The following is a 17824-nucleotide window of genomic DNA, read 5'->3' as shown; positions in this document are numbered from 1 at the left end:
AATATTCTAGTTGAAGGAAGTAGGGAGGGAAAAAAAGTACATTGAAAAACTTAGAATGCATTTTACCACATTCTAGAGTCTGAACAGAAATACATAATTTAATCCATGCCAAATTCCCTGCTCATTACCTCGTATGCTGTGGTCACTTAGCACAAATGAAGATTAGGATTTTATGTCATGACTGTTCCCTATGGCTGCTTGATTTCTATTCTTGGCAGCTATTATTATTTGTTTTATTTGTGATGTGATTACCTTTAGGATAAACTTTGTGAGTGGGATCATACCAGTCTTTTTTATTGGTATAAAATTCCCAAGGTGCTGACCTCAGCTTCCAGGTGATGATTAGAACAAAATCAGAGGAAAGAGTTCAAGAACCTTTTTTATTTTCTTATCATCCACACACTGTGTACTTAAGGTGGCAAAATGCAAGGATGGTCTGTCTGCTTAAGAAAACTTGGTCTTAAGGTATTCAGCCACAAAGGACCTCCTCTTAGATACTTCTGTTTATCTGAATGATATGGGGTAAATGCTCCCAATCGCCAAGGAGGGCCTTTCCCGGCTGGCCAAGCCCTGTGTGTGGTAAATATAGATTCTGCAGCGTGATCCTATAGGCTATAAACAATACTGATCCAGAGCAACTTGGTAGCTTTTTTTTAGTTTTCTTTTTTAGACCCTAGTGTTACAAGCTAAGCAATCTCATGATCTGGCCCTTGAACAACCCAATTCTTCTATATGGGACATTGAGCAAGAGTGACTAGAGGGAGCTGGTGTGTGGAAGCCAGCAGGGCCATGGTCAGGCTGCGACCACCCCTCCTCCCCCTACTTCTAAGTGACTAAGCAACACACAGCTTGCTTTTACATCCCACATATGCAAACCTTAGCTCAATGCTTGAGTGTCACCTCAAAGATATCCAACTTTTTTTATTTTATCTCCTATGACAAATCTTACCCTGCTTGTGAAGTAAGAAAAAATTGGGATTTTGCTGAGAAACAAAAAGATGCCATTCAGGCCTACAAATGCTACTTCATTTAGGATGGTGGGGCCACTCCTTGCCAAGTGGCATCCAGGACTGTCTAAGCCAAGTGTGTCTCCATTCTGGGCTCCTCAGAGTCCACATCTGTCAGCCACTTGGCTTGTCAACCTGCTTTTAAGATACCCAGTCACTACTAAACCATTCCCCTCCAATCACCCAAAATAAACTACAGGAAATAATAAGATAAATAGGATGTGCTTCTCCTTGCTGAGTGCATTGACTTAAGGCATAGGCACATTTCCCCCTCTTTGAACAGAGATGGTGTAATCCCCTGTCCCAGCACAAGAGCTGGCCAGGGTGACCCTGGAGCATGATGATGAAGGTGGAGTGATGGGTGGTAGCTGATGGCGGGAATTAGAATTGTTTCCACAAGTGGGGGAGTGGGTGCTGCTGGACCCAGGGGGGCACAGTGACTCAGTTTATGCTACACATCAGTAAGCCTTTTGGGTGTGTGTGTGTAGTGCTTTAGATCTGTTATTCTTGGAGAAAACATAATGGTGGATTTCAGAATACGACTATCCCTACATTGCAAAAAATATATAAGAAGACTGAAGTCAGTGAGTGTGTGGCTCTACCTACCAATCTCAAGAAAATATAAAAATAATTAGGTTACTCTTAGACTTCCATCTCCAAATGGCTCCTCTTGGGGTTGGGGGTCCCACTCTTGTTAATTTTGATTGATCCAATAATTTTGGGTGGGAGTCTATTGAATAAGTCAGAAGTGAGGACAGAACAGATTTTGAGCTATTTCCCCCCCTTTTTAAACAGAGATGCATCACCCATTTACTCTTTGCCTGTAAGGCCTTGGAGTAGCTTCCAGCCGACTGAGAAGCAGCTGTTATCCGATTTTGGGCTGATTTATGACTCCTGTTTTGACGAGGGGATTATATGAGTTGGAAGGAAGGAAGAGAGGAGTTGGGTGAGCAGTTTACACTTTGCTAAAATTCCTCCTCCTCATCCATCCAGCGACAAAGGCCCCCAAATATTTGATTGCAGAGGCAGACCAACCACTTGAGTTTCCATGGTCGACTTCTGTGGCATTGCCCCTCCCTAACGTGAGGAGGGAGGAGTCGGCCAGCCTCACTCCAACTGCAAAAGGAAACCAAGTGTCCATGTTTAATCCCAGGGTCTCAGCGCTGGAGCGTGACTTGGAGATTCCCGCCATCACTGCCCTGAAATGACACTAAAGGAGGTGCGGATGCTGTTTGGTGAGTGTCCGATAAGCTGAGTGATTCTGAAGGGTTTGGGGGTGCAGAGCCTGATCTGTATTTTGATTTTATCTTGTAGGTGGTAGGGTGGGGATGGAAATGACAATATCACAGGGTCACCCGTGGTTCCTTTTGTACTGAAACCTCATTTTATACAGAGGATATATATATTTATTTATATATATTTATATATATATTTATATCCACCCACTCACACACACACACAAATGCTCACGCTCACTCACCCACGCACGCGCACGCACACAAGGTCTTTGATAGGCTTTCTGTGTTCTAGTAAAAATAGCTGGCAGCCCGTGTCTGAAGCCAGAAAAAGGCCTTCCGCTGCCGACAGCGTCCACTGTGGAGAGTCTCTCAAAGGCAGACACTTGTGTTTATCTGACAAGTGGAACCGGTTCCTGCCTGGGACAGGAATAGTCTCCCATTGGCGCAGACGCAGAGCTCGAAGACCTTCTGCCTCGTTCCTGTGGGTGTGTAGGATCCGTGAGGCAGCCTAGGTAGTTTGATTTTCGCAGCATCTAACTTAATCTAAAGAGAGTAGATAGGAAGGGAAGAGTTAGAGGCTGTCCTTGGCCCTCCTGACATTCAGAAATAGCAGATGCATGTTCAGTTCCACTTGGATCAAATGAGCACATACTCGGGGTTGAGTATTGTGGGTACCAGGGATGCGGAGATGAATGAGACAGAGTCTCTACCTCACAGAAGCTTATAGTCCAGTGAGACAACATTGCACTGGCTGTATATGTATATTCGCATTTTGCAAAAGTCTATCATGTAGAATGTGAATAGAGTTCTAGAGTGAAATGCATTTGGGAATGCCAGCTTTAACCATTTTCTTTACTGGGGCACTTCTCAGACCCTCAATACATCTGTGTGTATGGTACATCTTCAAAAATATATAGCATTTTCTGGGCTTAAGTGAATGCTACAATATAACCCATCCCTTCAGCCTGAATTCTGACAGCTGTAAACCATGTACGTGATGCAGTCACTGCTTTAAGTGTGTGTGGTTTGGAGTTTGTAGCTGTGTGAAGAGACGGTTTTGATAACTGACTGCTCTATCTGACTAGCTCTTTTAAAACAAATACAGTAGAGCAAATGCCAGACCAATCAGAAGGCGGGCCGGGAGAACAGTGGCAACTGGAGATGGATCACCTCTAAGTAGCTCCGAAAGGGAGGGTAGAGTTTTGCTTTAATAAAGGAAAACACATTTTTTTCCTCCTTTAAAAAATTCTTCAATAGAAAACTTTGCTTATGGACACAGTGAAGGCACTTTAAACAGTCTGCAGCTGAATCATGTTTTCTTTGGGGATTTGGCTTATGTTGCAAAAACATGAGCAACTTATTTTGTCCACCCAAGTGAGACTGTGTTGGGTAAGGACAGTGGTCGGTGGTCGGCAAACTCATTAGTCAACAGAGCCAAATATCAACAGTACAATGATTGAAATTTCTTTTCAGTGCCAAATTTTTTAAACTTAAACTAAATAGGTAGGTACATTGTTATTAACTTAATTAGGGTACTCCTAAGGCTTAGGAAGAGCCACACTCAAGGGGCCAAAGAGCCGCATGTGGCTCATGAGCCGCAGTTTGCCAACCACGGGTAGGAGGATGAATATTTGCAATCTGTCAAGTGGATTGAAGTTTTGGCTTGTTCTGATTTGGGATAGCTGTTGGATCTGACTCTCTATACTCAATGAGAAACAGGCAACATCAACTTTTAAAAATGACTACCAGTAAATTTTGTTCATCATTAGCCAGATATGTGTGATATACATCTTAGTTTGCCAGCTACATAAATCATATTTTAAGATGACAACAGACAGAATTTGGAAATAGCATTCCTCCCTACAGCCATATGTATTATTCTGTACTTGCTATTATCTCAGAACCTTACAAATAATGAGGCATAACTTGAATGTATTGTGGGTTTGGCTTATCGTTGTCCTGGTCGACATATCTGTTTCCCAAATAAAACCTTCCGGTTGGCTCCTTTGGTTCTTACAGCGTAGAATCAACTTCAGTGGTAAGGGAGGAACCAACCAGTTTGGGGGAAGGCTGGCTGGTTGCAGCTGCATCTCTCCGGACTCCTGTCCTTCTCAGCCCCTACCTCTCCATCTTTGGACTCCAGTCTCAGCTCTGTCCTGCAGGTGGCTTCCATATTGCCGGCTTCTGCATTTATTTCTACTCCTTTTGGGGCCTCCATCACCAGAGACCGGGTTGGGGACTCCAACCTGAAATATATACAAGACTAAGATTAAAGATCCCATTTCAGAATTTTTTTTTGTGTGTGTGGAAAATTTCAGAGGATGTTCGATGCTCAGAGCATTGAAGGGGCACTTCAGTATTTGCTCAGGACATTAGTCTAGCTTTGCTTTACAAACCTGGTCACACTGATGAGGGAGCACAGATCTGGGCTTCACCCTCATTGCATATCACCACGCTAACCCAGAGAAGGGAATATCAGGAAATGTAGTGCCAGCTTAGCTAAGTTGATCAAATACAAATCCACACCACTATGTCATCCTGTTTTTAATGGCTGCTTTGGTTTAAACACTGTACTCGGTAGAATCCATTTTAACTTCTAGTATACAAACTGATTGAAATAAAATAAGCACCTACAAGAAGGAAGGAGAAACTTGGGATCTTCTATAAAGGATCTGCTTTGAAGTCAAGTTACTCTGAAATCCATGCTCCTCATAAATGCAGTAGCTATGCAAATTTTATGAATGGAACTGCTGAAGTTTTAGAGATCTGTTTGTCTTTATTCTTTTAAAAATATCTTTTTATTGATTTCAGAGAGAGGAAGGAGAGGGAGACAGGAATAGAAACTTCAATGATGAGAGATTCATTGATCCAATGCTTCTTGCATGCCCCCTAACTGGGAATCGAACCTCAACCTCCAGTTCATACATTGACACTCAACCACTGAGCCACACTGGCCTGGAAAGATCTGTCTGTCTTTAAATAATGAGTTGAAAATCTAAGCAGAATACTCTAGGGTTGTGCTCTATAAAGATTTAAGAAATGGGTTGGATATTGTCATTTGAAGGCCATTTCTTTCAGAAATACAGTGATAGTCTGTCCCTTTTAGAGCAAAGCCATTTTGAAGTTTGCTTTTATGAAAGGCAATCCAGAATATTACAAAACACTCTTTTGAATCAACCCTTCTTTCCCAGAGTAGAATTTGTTGGTTTATTTAATAAACATTTATTATACTAGACCTACAGAGACATAGACCTATAGAGACAGAGAAGTGGCCTCTTTCCAAGTCTGAGTCGTTAGGAAGTGACTCATTTATCTGGGCAACATCTATTGAATTCCTATTCTATGCAAAATGCTGGGGTTATAGTTATAAACAATATAGACCTCCTTGCCCTAATGAGTTTATGTGCTGTTGTGGAAGAGATACATTAAACAGCTATTGGTTTATGGTGATGAGGATTCCTTGACGAAGAAGTTCAGGGGATTATAAGAGTTTATATAACTGGGGATTGGCTTGTGGGAAAAGCTGAGGTCTGGGAAGGCTTATGATGACATCTGAAGGATAAGGAGGAGTTAACTTGGTGAAAGATGAGTGTTCCAAGTAGAGGGAGCAGCATGCATGAAGACTTTTAGGAGAAAAATAGTTATGTGGCTTAAAAAGTTGAAAGAAGGTTCATAGAGACTGTGGTAGTAAGAAGAAGAGGTAAGAGATAAGTTAGGCATGGCCTTGCAGAATATGGTGACCCAGTAAAACATTTATAGAGGCTTAAAAAGATAATGGACAACATGATCTGATGTCCATGTTGGAAAGATTACTGCCGTAGTTAATTTTGTGTGTCAATCTGACTGGGACACAGGGTGCCCAGGCATTTGGTCAAACATTGCTCTGGGTGTATCTGTGAGGGTATTTCTGGGTGAGAGTAACATTTAGATTAGTGGACTCAGTAAAGTAGATCACCCTCCCTCCTTAATCCAATCAGCTGAAGACCTGATCAGAACGAAGGCTGAGTAAGAAGGAACTTTGCCTGCCTACATGAGCTGGGACATTGGTCTTCTGCTCTCAGACTAGAATTCCCCACCACCTCTCCTGGATCTCCAGCTTGCTGACTGCAAGTAAGGACTTCTCAGCTTCCATTATCAGGAGAACCAATTCCTTATGGTACATCTGCTTATTTATACTGTATTAGTCAGGGTTCTCCAGATATACATAACAAACAGGGTGTGTGTGTATAATATTAACTATATATATATATGTATATCTGGCTACAGAGTGGATAAAAAGGGACATGAGAATTGCAAGGAGAAGAGCTAGAAGTCTGTGGTTATCCATGTGGGAGAAGATGGTAACTTGGATTTGATGATGGAATTAGAAATGATTTCCAGCGTTGTGAGTTTTATAACTGGTATACTGTGTGGGTCAGCCACTAAGGTAGGAAGGGTGTTGGTGGAATACTTAGAGCAGAAAATTGTGAGTGGAGTTTAGATGTGTTGAATTGGAGGTGGTTGAAACGTCAGGTGGGAATGTGGATATGCAGGGCTAGAGGTAGAAATGGGGAGGTGTGTTTGGTCGTGGCTGGCAGCAGATTCCCATGTTGCTGAGTTATTGACAGTGTGTACACAACCTCAAGAAGACTATCTAAAACATACTCAGAGTCTGGAGTGTCAGCTGACTCGTTTGGGCTGCCGAGACTAGGAATGCACTCAGAGACGGTTGTCTTAGCCAAGTCACAATGTAGGTGGCATCCTACCAGGGTGAACATTTCCTTTGAAATGTCCTCACTCTATAGCTAGAGACAGAGCAAGATCCTCACCAGAGTTCCAAAGTGCCCAGACGCTGTTGCCCTCTGAGGTGGTCTCACAGAATATGACAAGGACAAGCTTGGTTGTGTCTCCTAAGGGGGAGATGCTTTCTCTATGCAACCATCATTTCCAGGCGCGTTTCTGCATTCATTTGAAACCTCTCCTTCTCTGCTCAAATTGCATTTCAAGTACCTGTGAAACATGGGGCAGGAAGAGTGTCCCTTTGCTCCGCAGTTACACTAGGAAGTGTCATGAATCAAAAGAATTCACAAAACTTAAAATGCTATCACAAGGTCTGTTTCTAACACTCAGAGAATAATTTATTTGCTGTTGGCATTATCAGTTTGTTCTCTCTGTTTCAAGCTCATTTTTTGTTGAAATTGTTTTTGTTGAAACAGTGATTACTTATCCAGATTTCTCATTTTCATTTCCTTCATCATAAGAATCTACATTAATCACTTCCAAACCTAGACAAGCTTTTAGATCATATTTTGCTCCCATCCTCAGAGAATGGAGACAATAGCTTTTATTACTTTGGGGAACGACCTTCAAAACATCATAAAAAACAAGTAATGTATGTGGTGAGTGAAATAGCAGAGGGTTAGCCAGAAGTCTTTCCTAGGAAAGAGCAGAGTCACACTAACACCAACACCTGGGATTACTGTGTATGTTCTACATTTGAGGGGGGAAAATAAATTAGAAAAAGTTATGATTGAAAGGTAAACAATTTAGAAAAACATGATGGGAGGGTTTGTAAAGTTGGCGGTGTTTTAGTCAATTGAAGTAGTTGCTTTCAGGGGATTCTTGGATTGGCTGAGGCCCATGACTGGGAATATTTTTATTCAGTTAGAATCACATGAGCTTTTGAAACTTGGGTCCTGTCCCATATAAATTAACTCAGAATTCCAGGCCATTTACATTTTCAAAAATTTATCTATATGGTGATGGTTGAAAACCACTGTCTTAGACTGACTTAGCAGTTCTCTGTGTGTTACAGATACACACTTTTTAATACGGAACTTTTAGCACTTCACTGGTGGGAATAGAATGGTTATGATATTTTTAATATTTTTTTATGAATTTGAAAGCAAGAAACATCAATTTGTTGTTTCAATTGTTAACTGATTCATTGGTTGATTCTTGTATGTGCCCTGACCAGGGATTGAGTTCTACATTTGAGGGGGGAAAATAAATTAGAAAAAGTTATGATTGAAAGGTAAACAATTTAGAAAAACATGATGGGAGGGTTTGTAAAGTTGGCGGTGTTTTAGTCAATTGAAGTAGTTGCTTTCAGGGGATTCTTGGATTGGCTGAGGCCCATGACTGGGAATATTTTTATTCAGTTAGAATCACATGAGCTTTTGAAACTTGGGTCCTGTCCCATATAAATTAACTCAGAATTCCAGGCCATTTACATTTTCAAAAATTTATCTATATGGTGATGGTTGAAAACCACTGTCTTAGACTGACTTAGCAGTTCTGTGTGTGTTACAGATACACACTTTTTAATACGGAACTTTTAGCACTTCACTGGTGGGAATAGAATGGTTATGATATTTTTAATATTTTTTTATGAATTTGAAAGCAAGAAACATCAATTTGTTGTTTCAATTGTTAACTGATTCATTGGTTGATTCTTGTATGTGCCCTGACCAGGGATTGAACCTGCAACCTTGGTGTATCGAGATGATGCTCTAACCAACTGAGCTAAAGGGCCAGGGCCAGAACAATTATAATATTGCTTCTAGGGGAAGAGTAACCAAAGCTGTGACCCCAGGAGCTAAGTTAATGTGCTTGATAAAATAAAGACCTGCAGTGCCTACTCTGTAGGTTCATTGTACCACCGGGGCCACTTGTAATTTTGGATTGTTGATCTTATGATACTGTGTATATAAACCCTTAGCATACCAGTGGGGCTCTACTCAAAGAGTGTGTATACCAGTATTTGTCAATTTCTTCATTGATCTGAAGTTCATTAGCTCTGGTTGAATCTTCAAGAGCTCTAACACTTTTTAATACGGAACTTTTAGCACTTCACTGGTGAGAATAGAATGGTTATGATATTTTTAATTTTTTTTTATGAATTTGAGAACGAGAAACATCAATTTGTTGTTCCACTTGTTAACTGATTCATTGGTCGATTCTTGTATGTGCCCTGACCAGGGATTGAACCTGCAACCTTGGTGTATTGAGATGATGCTCTACCCAACTGAGCTAAAGGGCCAGGGCCAGAATGATTATGATACTGCTTCTAGGGCAGCGAACCTTTTGAGCTCGGCGTGTCAGCATTTTGAAAAACCCTAACTTAACTCTGGTGCCGTCACATATAGAAATTTTTTGATATTTGCAACTATAGTAAAACAAGCTCTGGTTGAATCTTCAAGAGCTCCGAGTTGAATTCCTATTTCAAGAAAGTACCATATTTTAGTTGTGCTCTTTGATAAACAAATAGTAATGAACCAACAGCCATGTTGAAAAACCTGATTAGCTTCAGCATAGTGGGCTACTTTGAAGTCATGATGCGATTTTGATGCTGGACAACTTTCAGGGCACAGTACTGGCTACCAGCATGCCGAATACCGTGGCCCATTTACTTTTCAGTTTGAAAATTCATAATGCTCCCTCTGACCACATTTTCTTGAAACCTTTGTGACTCTCCCTGTATTTCTGAGTTAGGTTAAAAGTATGACATTCTTGTATGTGCCCTGACCAGGGATTGAACCTGCAACCTTGGTGTATCGAGATGATGCTCTAACCAACTGAGCTAAAGGGCCAGGGCCAGAACAATTATAATATTGCTTCTAGGGGAAGAGTAACCAAAGCTGTGACCCCAGGAGCTAAGTTAATGTGCTTGATAAAATAAAGACCTGCAGTGCCTACTCTGTAGGTTCATTGTACCACCGGGGCCACTTGTAATTTTGGGTTGTTGATCTTATGATATTGTGTATATAAACCCTTAGCATGCCAGTGGGGCTCTACTCAAAGAGTGTGTATACTAGTATTTCTCAAACAATTTCTTCGTTGATCCGAAGTTCATTAGCTCTGGTTGAATCTTCAAGAGCTCCGAGTTGAATTCCTATTTCAAGAAAGTACCATATTTTAGTTGTGCTCTTTGATAAACAAATAGTAATGAACCAACCAACAGCCATGTTGAAAAACCTGATTAGCTTCAGCACAGAGGGAAACCCAGTGTCAAGTGCCAGTGACAGACTTAGATCCACATCTCATCAGTGAACTTATGTGACGTGCCCTGTGTGGTGGGTGCTTTTCATGTGTATTGTCCCATCTGATGTTCACTACCAGCCCCACTTGTGAGAGGAGGCAGTGGACAGTTCGAGAGGTTAAGTGTCATGGTGCCTAGAGAGTTACAGATCAAAGCATGGCCTCTTAATTCCTAGCGGATATGCTTTATAATATTTCCTGGTTCTGATAGTTGAAAAGCAGTTCTACATTTTAGGTAGAAATCTCATCCTGTAATCTGCTATGCCACCCAGAGTCCCCATAGGTTAGCACTTCAAATTTATAAAGACAAGCATTTGTTTTTAACAGTTTGGTTATCTGGAGGCTTCCTTTATCCAGGCGAAAGAGGATCTTCAACAGATTTTTCAGTGATGCGACTTGAGCGACCCTCCTGGCCATCCTGCTGCAATGCATGGTAGGTCTAACCTTCCTCTCTGTGTGTCTGTTCCCTTCTCATTCTTCAAGTTTCGCTTAAATGCCACCTATTTCCCTGACCACCCTTTCCATCACCCAGGGACATTCCTTCATGCCACTGAACACAATTTGTCATTATTTGTCTGTTTACTTGTTATCATTTCTTTCTTCCTCTAGAATAAGGTCTATAAAGGCAGGAAGTCCACTAGATTTATGCCCAGATCAAGATGTTGCCTGGGTAATCAATGAATATTTGTTGAATTAATGTGCCGCTTAGATTCTGCTACCTAGCACGGAATACAGTGTTCTGTTATGTTCTGAGAAAGGTCCAGAACCATAAAACACTCTTCCCTTCCCTTCCTGGTATGATTCTGGACAATTTATTATTGTAGTCTAATTACATTAGAATTGGCAGTCATATTGGCATTATGTCATACTTTTAGACCAAAAAGAGAAAATGTGTCCCTCAGTTCGTGGCCCACTTTGCTAGTAACTACGTCATTCTACATTTGTGTGGCTAGGGCCACCGTTTCCTCCCTTTTAAAAATTGCACATGAATTTCTTGGGAGGGAATGTAGGATAGTGGTTTAAAGCTTGAACTTTCAAGTCAGGAGTGTGAGTTCAGGCACTTCCAGCTACTGGATGTTTGACCTTGGAAAAGTAGACAAGTCTCCTTGAGGCTCAGCTATTTCTCATTGTTCAATAGGGATAACAATACCTCCCTTACAGGACTATCATGAAGCTGGAATGTGGATATGTAGGTGAAGCCCTAGCAGAGTACATGAAATGTGATGGTGAGTGATAGTTTTTATTACTGTATTCATCCAGATACGAATTCTGTCACACCCATTCATCCCTCCCCCGCTTAAACTGGGGTTAGAATGAATGAGTTTTTTCCCCACCATTTCTAAACCCCTCTGGTTTCCTTAACATTTCATCATTCACAAGAGGCATCCTCGTTAATGTAGTGGCCACATGACAGACTTTGCAAAAAGCTGGAATGCCAAGAGTAATTTTATTCAAAAAGGTTCAAAGATTAGTGGCCAAAGAAGTCCATTCTTCCTCCAAAAATGTGTTTTGATTGTTATAAGAGTTGCTAAAATGTCAATGACTTTGAGAAGGGACAATCTTGACATTCTCTCTGCATTTGTCAATTACTTTTGCCAGAGTTAAAAACTGATCACATATAAATATGGTGCCTTCGTAGCCTAAGATGGGCTTCCGAATGGTGTTTAGAAGCTGGGGCTTTGTAGCAAATCACGTTTCTCATCATGTACTAGCGAAATTAATTGAGGTTTCCAAGGGACTGCCTATGAAACTACAGAAATGATCATTGATGATGGGGTGGTCATAATAATCTGACCACTCAGTGTAAATATGGTGCCTTCGTAGCCTAAGATGGGCTTCCAAATGGTGTTTAGAAGCTGGTGCTTTGTAGCAAATCACGTTTCTCATCATGTACTAGCCAAATTAATTGAGGTTTCCAAGGGACTCCCTATGAAACTACAGAAATGATCATTGCAGTTTCCAGAGGAAACTCTAGCCCAACCGGCACCCTGTCATCTCCAAAGCAATACATTCTTTACACTGAGAGATTCTTTCTCAAGTGAGCATGGAACTAAATAATTGATTTGAATATCAAAGAAATGATGTACATTTCCACACTAATGATAGTAATAACTCTCAAGCCTTCCCAATAAGAGCTAAAGGTCTCTGACATTTAACGACCCATGCAACTAACCTGACTCCACGTGTACTGGGAGCAGGCTGTCGATTATTTTAATAAAGAATGAAAATTAAATTCACAAATGTTACTTAGATTTTTCCCTTAAATGAAATCACTAGTTTTGATCTAGTCAATGCAGCTCCATGGGACAGTGTATTACAGCAGAAGGAGTCCTGGACCAGGAGTGGATTCGAATGACCAGGTCTGCCACTAAGTTGTCATGTGTCCATGGGGACCCATTCTCCTGGCCCTAAAATGTACTTCATTGCAGATTTTGGAAGATTAATAGCAAGTGAGTGTACTGCCTGCCATGTGATTATAATGCAAATGGTCATGATGTCCTCCCTTCATTCTCAATGCTGATGCTCAGTAGACATCCTACAAAAACGCTGCATTTGTTTGTTTATGTGCTGTATGGGAACACCTGTCTGTGGGGGCCAAAACAGGTAAGCTCCATAGCTCTAAGAAGGCTGCTAAGTGGAAATTAAGATCTCCTAGGTGAATAATGATGCTTCATTCAAGTTTAATTTTATAAAAGCTATCTAATAAAAAAGTATTGCATACTAGGCACTGTGCTAGGAAAACAATTCTAGTCATTATACTGTTATTAATCTTACTGTTAATGATCCTAATTTTATAAGCAGGCAACGTGAGGCTTGGGGATGTTAACCCTAACGCTCACACAGCTAGGAGAGAGCATCAGAACCCACATTTTTAAATGCCACCCTAAAATTACCTTTATTGACTGAGCAAATGTTAGAGTGACAGAACTAAGTTTTAGGACTCTGGGGAAAAGTAAAGTATTTTAAAAAAACATAGGGTGAACCTTGTGTTGAAAGACATTTTGACTAATGTGAATGTATACACTTAAAATGAAAGTAAATGGTTTCTGTTTGATATTAATTGAAAATTTCTATTTCTGGTCTAGCCATGAAATAAATAATTGGTTAATGTCTATTTTGCAAATAATTTGGTTAGTACACACTTTGCAATTTTTCACAACCCATTTCAGGATCCTCTCTTAGTTGGGAGAATAGCATAGAAAGCCTAAAGTAGAATTTGAAAGCAATATGGAGAGAGGGCCTGGTTCTGTCTCAGGGTCAGTGTGGTAAGCTGGTGACTGAATACAGCAGAAGGCATTGTTTTGAGAGTGACTTGTGAATGTTAAACACTAATTATCACTATGTACTGAGCACCTCTATGTTTTTGGACATTTACATGGTCCAAGGAATCTTTAAGGCACCCTCCCCAGTATGTGGCAGAATTCCTATTGAACAGATGAGGTTCAGTAAGATGGAGTGATTTGCCCAAAGCCACCTAGTCATTGACTCCCAAAGGTGGGATGCAGGTGACCAGGACTGTCTGGCTTCAAAGCGGCCTTTTCAAAACTTCCTGCTGAATCATCAACTATCCCAGAGGATGAATACATTCCTCTGGGGCACAGAACCCACTAAAAGGCCAGGGTTTCTTTGAAGTTTCTCCTACTCAGCTTAAAGTTATGCGATTTAGTGTTCTACAGCATAAAACATCCCTATTCAATAGAAAAATGGTGACTTAATTTATCATTGGCTAAATTCTTTATCTTCTACCTTAAAGTCTTTAGGTAAAACATTCTCCAGGAACACATGTCAAGGATATCCTATGGTTTCGTGTATCCTGGTTCAAGAAGCAGTGCTGTGTGTGATCTTCGATGCTCACCTTCTCTGAGCCCTAACGTACTCATCTACGAAACAAGGGTAATGATGAATCTAATAGTTGCCTTATAAAGCTGTGCTTATATAGTGCTTGGCACAGGTCTGGACAATTCCATCTCATTACAACTGTGAAAGCAGGAAAAGAAAATCTCACAAACATGGTGTGATTGTTAGAGATGTAGAAAAAAATCATTTCACTCCTCTTTTCTGCCAGTGTTTTGACTCATGGTTCCCCATTAAAAGCATGTTTCCTTCCAATCTGTAGACAGCCCTTTGAGATATGTTGCTCTTCATCTCAGTTTGAAGAACGAAGGAGAGTGGTTTTACTCTCTACCCAACAGCTCACAAAGTCATGAAACTCTGAAAATAATGGTTGATATGTTTTTACTTCAGATCCTTTAGTGGGGTGGTCCATTTTAGTCATGCCCACGACTGGTGTTGAAAATATTCCTATTTTTCATGTTTGTTAATTTTATCACATACCAAATGGAAATGGAGGGGAAAATGCTTGTACATTCTACCGCTGCATTTCCAATGGGATTTAAATAAAAGCTCACCCTGGGACTCAGGACGTCTCCTTGGAAGAGAGATACGGTAATGATAATAATAGCACTATTTATATAATATTCATTGAGTTCTTCCTGTAATCCAAGACTTTGCTTAAAGTCTTTGTGTCTCATCCCACTTAATGCTCGCTGCAACCCTAAGAGGTATGTCCTCATATCAGCAAACATGTAGCCAGTGCCAGACCTCACAGCTGTCTCATGATCTCTAAGGCCTTTGTTCACTGTCAGAAACATTTCTGTTCATCCATGTGGGAGATTTTCATTTGAGGGATAGAGAATAAACCTGGGGCAAATTATGAGGACAGTAAAGCCATGAGGAGAAGGTCTTGTTATCAAAGGAATGATCATAGTATATATTAATGTGCTATTTTCTACTCAGAGCCACAACAAGGTAAATAAAAACTACTCAGAAAAATCCAAGAATGATATATAGTGTATACTATATTTTGATGTAAAGCAAATTGTTTACATGGTGCAGATAGCTCTGCTAACAATAGCGTTTATCAAGATTATTTATTACAAGGCATTAAAATAAATCTGTTTTTCAATTACTCTCTAATGAAATGTACCAATTACCTTTTGAATGGTGACACATGGCTGTAATCTATTCCAGTGGGGATAAATCTTGTTTATACCAGGTTTCAAGGGCTCCCTCCTGAACTACATTAATTACTGATGTAAACAAAGATAGAAGATTACCATCACATTTATCGATGGATCCTGAACTTCACTGCAATACAGTTCTCTGGGTGAGATGACATTAATCATCAGGTAATTTCCAACAGTTATGGTGCAAAGCTGCTGTAAAGGGATATTTCTGCAAGCCGGCTGACTTTGGAGCTCATTTAGTAAGGGGGTCAAATCCTGGGGTAACAGGGAGAGGTCACGTAGCTGTTATGCACAGTGTAGTTAGAAAATAGTGCTCTTTAGCAACTGGTGGGCTACCTGTTGGCCAACCAATGAATAAGTACCCCAGAAAAGAGTCAAGCACTATTTCATAGTCTCACCCAGGTTGTGCTCATGAAATACTAGCAGGCTCCCACCAGTGCCAAGCTTGTGAAGTGGAACCACCTCTGGGAGAAAGTTTGTCCTGTGTGGACTATTAATTCAGTAAGGAATTGGGAGGGAGAGAGAATGAGAGTGGTATTACTGTGGCTTCTGAGCACAGGGCAATCTATCGACCTTGGTGTGGAGACCATTTCCTTCTCCCTTCTATGTGACCAAGTCACTCTGGGTTTCAGAGCAGACTGTGGGCTTTGTCCTGAAGTGTTTTCCTTCATTTCTGTTCTGGTTTTTAAAAACTTTAAGCTTTGATGGACCCATGTGCCCTATGGAGATAATAGTAGCACTGGCCTCCGAGGATCTGGGGAAGATTAAATGAGATCTTGAATGTAAGACATTAGTACCTGGTACATTTTGAAAGTTCAAAGATGTTGGCTACATTATCATTGATGGAGTCAGGAAATGTGATTTTCATGAGCTAAAGAGAAATTTTTTACATGTTCTTAGCTCCCCAAACTACTTTTTATATTTTACATTGAAAGGACACTTTTGTAAAAGATGGAAAGTAATTTATCAAGAGAAATACATTGATTATTTTCCCTGTTGGCCAATGTGTGGGTAATTTATACGTACAATATTTAGTCCATGACTAGAAATATATAATATTCATAGTATTATTCTCATGTGAAGAAAAAAGGGATTCAGCTTATGCAACACACAGGTAAGAAGCAGAGCTAGGATTTAAACCTAAATGTTGTAATTTAATAGTTTGCATTCTTTGCAGTGTGGTTAAGAATTGATTTTCTAGCATGTACCTAGAAATACTAATATTTGGACTTTGTTTGGTCACCTTCTATTGAACATTTTTGAATCACTGTAAGAACTTTGGTGTTGCTGAGAAAACAGTCTTAATGTATGTGTGTTACCATGTCTGCCCTTACCTGTATTAATAAAATATTGACTACTGCTTGTCTTGTATAGAGATTTATTGAAGGACAGCTCTGTAGGAGACACTGCAGTCAGTGCTGACAATATAATCAGGTCGTGTTTAAGACAGTCGATGGCCATCCCTGTTTTGCCTAAGGGGAAACTGATTCAGAGAGAAAGGATAGGAACATGGACACATTCATAAACTTAGGTAGTAGAAAAAGTGGGATTAGAACCCGAGGTGCTGTACAGCCTGGCTTGGAAAAGTAGAATAAGGTAAAGTCTCTCAATGTCTCTCTCCCTCTTTACTCTGCCCTTGTTCTCTTCCCCGTTATTATCGATAGAGTCAGGAAATGTGATTTTCATGAGCTAAAGAGAAATTTTTACATGTTCTTAACTCCCCAAACTACTTTTTATATTTTACATTGAAAGGAAACTTCTGTAAAAGATGGAAAGTAATTTATCCCTCTCTGATTTCCATCTCTCCCCCTTTCACCTCTGTTTTTAGTCTCACCCAGGTTGTGCTCATGAAATACTAGCAGGCTCCCACCAGTGCCAAGCTTGTGAAGTGGAACCACCTCTGGGAGAAAGTTTGTCCTGTGTGGACTATTAATTCAGTAAGGAATTGGGAGGGAGAGAGAATGAGAGTGGTATTACTGTGGCTTCTGAGCACAGGGCAATCTATCGACCTTGGTGTGGAGACCATTTCCTTCTCCCTTCTATGTGACCAAGTCACTCTGGGTTTCAGAGCAGACTGTGGGCTTTGTCCTGAAGTGTTTTCCTTCATTTCTGTTCTGGTTTTTAAAAACTTTAAGCTTTGATGGACCCATGTGCCCTATGGAGATAATAGTAGCACTGGCCTCCGAGGATCTGGGGAAGATTAAATGAGATCTTGAATGTAAGACATTAGTACCTGGTACATTTTGAAAGTTCAAAGATGTTGGCTACATTATCATTGATGGAGTCAGGAAATGTGATTTTCATGAGCTAAAGAGAAATTTTTACATGTTCTTAGCTCCCCAAACTACTTTTTATATTTTACATTGAAAGGACACTTTTGTAAAAGATGGAAAGTAATTTATCAAGAGAAATACATTGATTATTTTCCCTGTTGGCCAATGTGTGGGTAATTTATACGTACAATATTTAGTCCATGACTAGAAATATATAATATTCATAGTATTATTCTCATGTGAAGAAAAAAGGGATTCAG

General features: G+C 40.3%; 1 protein-coding gene across 1 annotated transcript in view; it reads right to left on the bottom strand.

Annotated features, from left to right (window-relative positions):
• Nucleotides 1-361: 361 nt before the first annotated feature.
• The window catches only part of SGCD (sarcoglycan, delta (35kDa dystrophin-associated glycoprotein)), a 298931-nt gene continuing 281468 nt past the window's right edge, over nucleotides 362-17824 (bottom strand). Inside the window, exons 7-8 of the mRNA XM_005870533.2 lie at nucleotides 4368-4491; nucleotides 362-2788 (exon numbers count right to left, since the gene is read on the bottom strand). Coding sequence (XP_005870595.1) covers nucleotides 2615-2788; nucleotides 4368-4491 — 298 coding nt within the window. The 3' untranslated portion in view covers nucleotides 362-2614. The remainder of the gene's footprint in view (nucleotides 2789-4367; nucleotides 4492-17824) is intronic.

This window comes from Myotis brandtii, unplaced genomic scaffold (assembly GCF_000412655.1).
Source record: "Myotis brandtii unplaced genomic scaffold, ASM41265v1 scaffold32, whole genome shotgun sequence".
NCBI classification, from domain to species: Eukaryota; Metazoa; Chordata; class Mammalia; order Chiroptera; family Vespertilionidae; genus Myotis; species Myotis brandtii.
The sequence above is the reverse complement of the archived record's forward strand: the minus strand, read 5'-3'. Positions and strand labels throughout refer to the sequence as shown.